This window comes from Filobasidium floriforme, assembly GCF_021052385.1.
Source record: "Filobasidium floriforme strain CBS 6241 chromosome Unknown HD553scaffold_5, whole genome shotgun sequence".
NCBI lineage: Eukaryota > Fungi > Basidiomycota > Tremellomycetes > Filobasidiales > Filobasidiaceae > Filobasidium > Filobasidium floriforme.
Genome location: NW_025763626.1, coordinates 1,157,538 through 1,165,378, shown reverse-complemented (window position 1 = coordinate 1,165,378; position 7,841 = coordinate 1,157,538). Strand labels below are relative to the sequence as shown.

At 52.6% G+C, this 7,841-nt stretch overlaps 3 protein-coding genes across 3 annotated transcripts; 1 reads left to right on the top strand and 2 right to left on the bottom strand.

Moving 5' to 3' along the window:
* Positions 1 to 318: 318 nt before the first annotated feature.
* HD553DRAFT_340368 (uncharacterized protein) lies at positions 319 to 1,380 on the bottom strand (the record flags this gene model as incomplete). The annotated part of the gene is made up of 2 exons (XM_046182535.1): positions 319 to 999; positions 1,066 to 1,380. 2 exons carry the CDS (start codon positions 1,378 to 1,380, stop codon positions 319 to 321), a joined length of 996 nt encoding a protein of 331 aa, XP_046038658.1.
* A 976-nt stretch (positions 1,381 to 2,356) lies between these two features.
* Positions 2,357 to 3,548, top strand: HD553DRAFT_340367 (uncharacterized protein; the record flags this gene model as incomplete). Its single annotated transcript, XM_046182534.1, has 4 exons — positions 2,357 to 2,453; positions 2,524 to 2,636; positions 2,704 to 3,024; positions 3,180 to 3,548. 4 exons carry the CDS (start codon positions 2,357 to 2,359, stop codon positions 3,546 to 3,548), a joined length of 900 nt encoding a protein of 299 aa, XP_046038657.1.
* A 2,808-nt stretch (positions 3,549 to 6,356) lies between these two features.
* On the bottom strand, positions 6,357 to 7,183 carry HD553DRAFT_322719 (uncharacterized protein; the record flags this gene model as incomplete). Its single annotated transcript, XM_046181312.1, has 2 exons — positions 6,357 to 6,518; positions 6,620 to 7,183. The coding sequence occupies 2 exons, from the start codon at positions 7,181 to 7,183 to the stop codon at positions 6,357 to 6,359; spliced, it is 726 nt and encodes a 241-aa protein (XP_046038656.1).
* Positions 7,184 to 7,841: the final 658 nt, after the last annotated feature.

Genomic DNA, 7,841 nt, shown 5'->3' with positions numbered 1-7,841 from the left:
ACCCTAACCCCTAACCCCTACCCCTAACCCCTAACCCCTAACCCCTAACCCCTAACCCCTAACCCCTAACCCCTAACCCCTAACCCCAATCCGTAGTTGCACCTAGTACCGTTCGTGGGAGAGTCGATCAGCACATGGTCAACCTACGAGAGAAAATCACAGCGGAATTGTTTGCAAACAGGGACGATGATTGAAAAAGGAGGACAGGTACGCCAGCCGATTTCTTCCGATTTCGGAAGAACCATGTTGTCAACCGAATTCTTCCGATTTCGTACAGAAAAAGAGACCGGAAGCCATCTGCTTGTACAACTACCAGTTTTACCAGTTTCCATATTGACCCAAGCCGTCCAAGTCCTCCCGCTCATCATCTTCATCCTCTATCGAACCGGCGGCGTCATCGTCATCATCATGCCGATTGGACGGCTCATCGACGGGTGGAGGTACCCTGTCAATTTTAAGGTACCCAAACGCCCACCGCTGTCGTTCGGCTGGCGACATGCCAAGGTAGAACTCGCATTTCGATGGACTCTCCATCATGGCATTGGTGATTTCGAAGTCTTCCCTGGCGGTCAGCCCCCATCGAACTTTGTCCATGGACAGAAGTTTGGCCGCCTTCTCACCAACAGAGGGGGGACGACTGTTTTGAAACAGTTGTACCATCGCTTCAAGCGAGGACTTCTGTTCTTGAGATTGTTGTTCACGCAAGGATTCTTGGCGCCTGCGTTTTCTTCGGCTAGCTTGGCTCTGCGGGGTACTAGAGGCTAGGGATCTCTTGCGACTACCAGTGGATCTTTCCGGCGTTTGAGACGGATTCTCATTCTCCCCGCCTGAACTCTCCCCCTCGTCGCTTTGCTGTGCGTTCCGAGCTACCGCTGAAGGGCGGCTACCTGGCTTCTTGACAGTCTCGCGAGTTGCACCTCTCCCTCCTCGATACTTGTCCCATAGCTCGTAAATGGGCCAAGGTTCTTTACACTTCTCATAAAGTGGTCGGTCATCGCCCTGAAACCAAGAACATCGGATCAATATTCCGAAATCGGACGAAATCGGAAGGAGGCGTTGACTCACTAGCGTAGCCAACCATGCTTCCCAAATTGGAGGCTCTGCATGCGCCTGGCCCGTCTTCCGATCGAAGTGCCAACCACTCTTCCCACTCTTGCCAGCAATGACTCGGCGAGGTATATACTGCTCCTTATTGACTTCCGCAACTTTGTTCCGCACTTTACTGACAGTCAAACCGAGGTTGTGAACCCCCTTCGAAATAGCCAGGTCGTTGAGAGCGGACACAATCTCTTCCCACTGCGCTCGAGCGAGGTTGCCGTCGTTGTTCTTAGCATTCGTGGCCACTCGCTGACCCGCTAGCTCTGCCGCTAGGCGTTCCATCAGCCAGGGTGTTAGGTTGCCAGCAACCTGTGTGTTCTCCGGGACTTGCGTAGGGTAATAGGTAGATAAATGAGTGTGATAGCAGATGAATTACATATTACAATAGTGATCGTAGTAGTTAGACATTACCTATCGTATCATATAAGTACCTGCTCCGCCGGAGTTGCTGGCGGAACACCCGTTCGGATGTACGTGATAGTCGCACCGCGGATGGCTATAACAGGATCCCCCCGTTAGGACGAGATTCCAGATCGTCTCGTGTCGTGTTTCACCGTACGTATGGTTCACCTCGTCCGATAGGTAACCACCTGGCGTCAACTAGTGTTCTTTTGTTCGCTACGTTTCGAGCGTCGCTCGCCAGCACCTTTGTGTACCCGTACCGTCAATCCGTTTCATCTTAAAACGATTGCGTGGGCATCCTTCTTTCGTTTGTTCCGAGTAGTGTTTCAGCGTAGCTCGTCAGCCCTAATGCTTCCGTACGGTCGATCCGCCCTGTTCCTTCGAGTAATCGCCTGGCTAGCCTTTGTTCGTGTTTCCTAGCTCGCCATTGTGTACCACTTTGAGGTAACTCTTCATGACGTAGCGTTGTTTCAAGTATTGTTGCGATTGTTCTCTAACCGAGTGTATGTTTCTCACGCGTCGAGAGTCTCCGGGGCGACGCGTATTCTTTTGTTCCGAAAGAGTAAACAAAGACGTCATCAAAGGGTCCTTTGAATACCTTATTTGTCGATAACCAAGTTTGTCGACGTTACTAAGTAACGCCCAACCTCCTATTGTCGGGAGGCCTGTCGACCATGTTCTCTATTGTCTTCCTGTTCGTGATGGCTACTCGAATGAGGGGTATATAGCAGCTGAGTAGGGAGTGGTGCTTCGACTCCCCCTTGCGTGTTTGCTAACTCTAATTCGAACTCGTTTCTTCACTCGTCCGTAACTTTTACCTTCTCCGTACACTTCTACTCTCTCTCTATCGCTCAACATGTCCGCTCAAGGTACTCCCTCCAAGAAGGCCGAGCCCTTCGAGCAACTTCAGCCGAAGGGGTGGCGGTACCTCAAGAAGATGTCCGCCGCGACTAGTGAGTGGGGCTTCCGTTGCGGTCTTGAAGTTGGAACGGCGTATTGATATGTCCGTACGGACTGCGGTAGAGTCGACTCTCATTCAGGCCGAGAAGGTCAAGCCCAAGGTCGTCGACGTCGATCCGGAGGAGTTGGACCTCGCCTTTAGGCGAAACCAAGTGACTACGGTCAACGCGTTGGTCGTGAGTTATTCCGATTTGCAGTTCCGCCGGAGTTCTCCTTTGACACGTCCATATCCTTCTTCTCTAGGCCCAATGCCAGGGGGGTTGGAAGTTCGCCTGCCAACCCTGCTTCGAATTGGCGACTACCGGGAACCACCGCGCCCGAGTCGACGGCGAATGGGTCGACTGCATTCGTGTCAGCCAAACGTGGTTGTGCAGGCACGTCCTCGCTACTCCGGGAGAGACCTCCCGCGCTTCCTCCTGCTACTTGTGCAGGGTCAATGCAGGCCGTCCCTGCACCCCCATGAACCCCGGCGTCGTCACGGCTTTCCGACACGATATCGGAGTTCGACACAGGGTTCGCGCCGGGTTGCTGTACATCCAGGATCCTGCGGTGTCGCAAAGGAGTGTCGGTATGGTTGCCCGCGAGGTGGCCCGTTTGCAAGAGAGGATGGCGAGTACCCCCCTTATCTCTTTTCTATTCTCTTCTCCGATAACCTTCTCCATATTCTTCTCCGAGGGAGCTAATATCCTGCTTGTGTTCTTGTCTTCTTCATATCGTAGCTCTTCCCTCATATCCCCGCTCCTTCCGTCTTCCACGTGGAGCACGAACTCACCGCTCGGTTGGCCGCCCAACACGCTCCGAACGCCGTCCCCGCCGGCTTGGTCGCCACCGACGTCAACGTCGACCTCGACATCGCCGGTTCCGATGTCGTTACTCCCGGTTCGCCTGCGCCTACCATCGTCGAGGGAGAGGACGTGGAGGACCTCGATCTCGAGGACGACCGTTCGGACGACGAGGATACCAGCATGGGGGACGGGAGCGACAGCGAGTCGTCGAGCTCGTCCGGATCCTCGACTTCGGGGTCTTCTTCTTCGGAATCTGGTTCGGGATCTGGGTCGGGGTCTGGTTCGGGTTCGGGCGGGGAGTAATTGGCTGGGTGATTTTCTTTTTGTACGGTCGTCTCTTGTAGCCGAGTACATTTGTACTCGGGATAATAAATTTTTATGCCGCTCGGAAGTTCTCGAATCGTTCTCCGCCGGAGTTGTTTTTGGATATTGTCGTTCTCTCTTTCGCTGACAATAGTTTGAGGTAATTGCAAAACGTTATTGCTTGTAGTCGTGTTGTACGTGTGGGTGCAAAGGTTTTGCTCGGTAGTAGCAGTGAATGGTGAATAAAAATAAAAACATCAAGGGACCTGCCCTTGGTAAATACATGATCGTCGCGCACAAGAACCCTTACGTAGACCAAACTCGATAACCTGTTCCCTCGTTGGCGGCGTGGTCCCTGTCGAACTGCTCATCCGTCGGAGCAGTGCTGGGAGAGTAGGTAGCTGCAACGCGAAGGTCTCGTTGCTTCTTCATCCGGTCCACGTACCACTGCGGCTTGGGCACCAACGCAGGGTTTGTACACTCCCGAATAACGTGTCCCTTCTGGAAACAGTTATAACAGGTGACATCCCTGTACTTGGCCGCATCTACCTCCATGGGGACAGCTCCCGAAGCGGATGCCACAGGGGCTTGTACGGGAGCGGCGACTGGCACTACCGCAGGAGCGGTGTATCGAGGGGTGTAAGTGTTGTTTCGCGATGTGGTGTTACGATGTTGTGTTTGAGTATGTCCAACCTTCTCCTCGTACTTCGCGCACTCCGTCTGGAACTCGTAGAGGGTGCACTTCTCCTGGTTGGGGATAGGGACGATGGCATCCCTCCACGCCTGATTCAAGTGTGCTCGGAAAAGGAGTTTCCTGCAGAAGTCGTTCAACTCCGGAATGAGGTTGGCCATAGCGTTGAACTTGGTAATGTACTCGGAGATCGACAGATTCCCCTGTCGGAAATCGGCGATCTCCCTCTCAGTTGCGGCTCTCCTTACCGCAACTCCAAAACGAGCCAGCAACCCGGCTTCGAACTCCGACCATGTGGTCCAGGCAGTTCCGAAAAGCCAGGGGCGAGCCCATTCCCTCGCGGCGTCCCGCAAGTAACTACCCGCGAACACGATCTTCAACTTGTCATCGTGGTATGCGAGGGGTTCCGCCATGAAGCGTAGGTTACAAGCATCTAAGAATGCTTGTACCTCTTCCTTCTTCGACCCATCGAAGGGTTCGGGATCGCTCACCCGGATAGCCTTGGTGTAAGGCTGTACGGGGACAGAGGGGCGAGAAAACGCCGGAGGAGGAGGCGAGGGGACTGCGTTGACGTTAACCAATCCATCCACCTTTGCCATCAACCTTTCCAAGGTTGAGTTCATCCTCCCGACGTCATTCGAGAGGGAGATGGTGCTGACAGCTGGTCGGTCGGCACTCAAGAAGGAGGAGAACACCTCGTCTCCTTCGCCGGTGTTACGGACCCATAGAAATCCGCCGGCGCTGTCTCGATCTTGAGCACCTCCCGTGCTCCGCACCGGTTCCTTGTAGCCGGCTACCGTGATAGGGTTACCAGCTACGTCGTACACTACCCTGTCCGGAACTTCTGCCCGTTCTGTGGCTTCGGTTTCCATAGTTGCAAGTCGGGGAAAAGGAGATGATCTGCTATTCTGTTAGGTTGCCAGCAACCTGTGTGTTCTCCGGGACTTGCGTAGGGTAATAGGTAGATAAATGAGTGTGATAGCAGATGAATTACATATTACAATAGTGATCGTAGTAGTTAGACATTACCTATCGTATCATATAAGTACCTGCTCCGCCGGAGTTGCTGGCGGAACACCCGTTCGGATGTACGTGATAGTCGCACCGCGGATGGCTATAACACAGGGCATATTGTTCCACCGGATGTTGCTCGCAGGTAGTGGGGCGGGTGTCTTGTCCAGCAAGGGGGTGGCAGGTTCTGAAACGTCCGGGGATCCAATCCTTGAACGTTGACTACCAACTGCAATCGTGGGAGGTTGGGTGTAGAAACCTTGTGAATTGTCGACGTCCCTCCCTCCAATTGAGGGGAACGGCTGGGAGTTTCGGCTCGATTGGCTCTCTGCCACCCAATTGGAAGAGGCTTGTCGAGAGAATCGACGAGTCCCGTTGGGTGGCTCGCCTAGCTGAGTCTCATGATACGAAATCGGATCGGGGTCATATGATCCGATTTCGGAAGAATTCTGCAGATATGGGCCGGCTGATGACAAGGCATTCCGCCAGTTTTCTACAGGTGCGAATTGATGTCCCACCGCGGTGTTTTGCGATGGTATGTTGTGTATCGGATTGGAGCTAGGATGGCGGGACTGAGGCCGGGAAGGAGAAGGAAAGCCCATAGCAGGCTGGCTACTGTAGCCGCGTGTATCATTGTACTGGTGGGGATCCATGCTACGCGGGGGAGAGGTCTGTGTATACGAACGACTACAAGGCGATCAGCGACGGGTTTGCAATTGCGCTGATCCTTTCATGATATGGTCACCGAGGCCGATGACCATGAATATGTCTTCCGATTTCGTAAGATTTCGGAAGATGACGGCAAAGCCTTGTTTCCGCATCAAAATCGGTGCTGAACGGTGCCTGAAAATTGCTAGGCGGGATCAATACCGAATTGGACGTGTTGAAATCTTTCAATACCAATTTCAACAGCCAACCGATTAGGCCTTTTTGGAAAATCAAGAAGGGGGATCATCACGCCGTGATGATAAAACCCGTTTCTGGTGATATATCATTTCATTACCAATAACAATTTTGACAAACGGCGCAAACGATCAGGCCCTAAAACTTCAAATATAGCGCGGCATGTGGGGGACGGATCCGCACTTTCCCTCAATTCTTGCTTATCAATACGCAGGATCCCCGTCTTTCGATATGTCTGCCCATTTGCAGGACGTAAGCGTTGCGAATAGCGCGACACAGATCTCTCGTTGCGAGATTCGACCGAGGCCTTTCTGTTTTGGTAAGCATAGGTGGCTTCGTGGGAAGGCCAAGTGAACAGCATGTATCTGAACAAGATTACAAATCGACAGGCAGATCTTTGATAGCGTCGTACAGCTTCAGCCTCTGCTCTGTACTCTTCGTGACCCCGGCCCAACCAGCTGCGTACATGGCCTGGACGAGTCTCTGTTGCCTTGCGCTCATAACCGGGGTCGTCAATGGAAATGCTTGGTGTTCTGCCCATCAGAGCTGTGATGAAACGCTCCCCTTCCGGCTGGATCAATTGCGTCCAATCTGGAACTTTAGCTATGTTTCTATCCCGCAAGCCTACCACAGATATCCACCTGCTCTTCGGGTGCATAACGTAGTAACGTTTAACATCCTTCATCATCTGAGCCTCTTCCGTCTGTGCCAGTTTTGCTGCTAAAGCGTCTGCCGCGAGACAGATGCGCGGAACGTTCGGGGTCTTTTCGGCGTTGTCTCTCTCCTGAAGTTTGCTTTTGTAATGCCAGGCGGTTGCGACTGCAATGGATTCCAAGGCTTCGGCTGTCAGATTGGTAACAATTGTGACTTTGTCGACGTCAGTGACGATAGAAAACCACGTGTCGGCGCCTGGCCCATTGTCAGACCAACGCTCGCCGCCTTCGGTCTTCGTGACTTCATATCTTGGTTGTGACCCAAATGTGTTGTCTCCAAATCTAGAATCGTCGGAGAGTGTAGCTGTAGAGATCATGTATCTGGATAGTGTTTGCTTGTGGTTCCAAGATGATGGTGACAGCCCGAGAAACGTGTTCGTCCTTCTTCCTGAACAGGGAGCTATGTCTATGCATCCTCATATATACGCGTCTACTACTAGCTTCCATCGACCTACAAGGCAGGCTATTCTCGATCGATTCTCGCCTCAAAGGAGCGTACTGAGAACGCTGATACGATCACATGATCACTCTGAACGGTACGAGGTGTAGCGACGAGGACAGTACGATCCCTACTATAAGCAGGCGAGAGGCGATCTTTTGCATCAAAGGAATATTCCGAGAACCATGAATTTCGATCACGCGCGCAAGTCTTGTTCACTGTCTCGCAGATGAAACGTAATACTCATACGAGATCTGGTAACTGCTGGAACACCTTCTCTGTACATGTTAGTGTTCCTGTGTGACTGTAGCTGTCGACAGGGTTCCCAGCGTTACAGTGGCAAAGTCGCACGCTACATCGCCACATCCGATAATGGCGCGCCTACACGATGCAATTAACACGTCGCCATAATCGCTATATGTTCTCCGATCCTTCCAAGGGCCACGAAAGGCCTTTTTCGATATCATTGATTGATATTGATACCCTTGCGTCATTAACGCCGGTCACGAGGCTGACGATAAACCATCAGATGATCA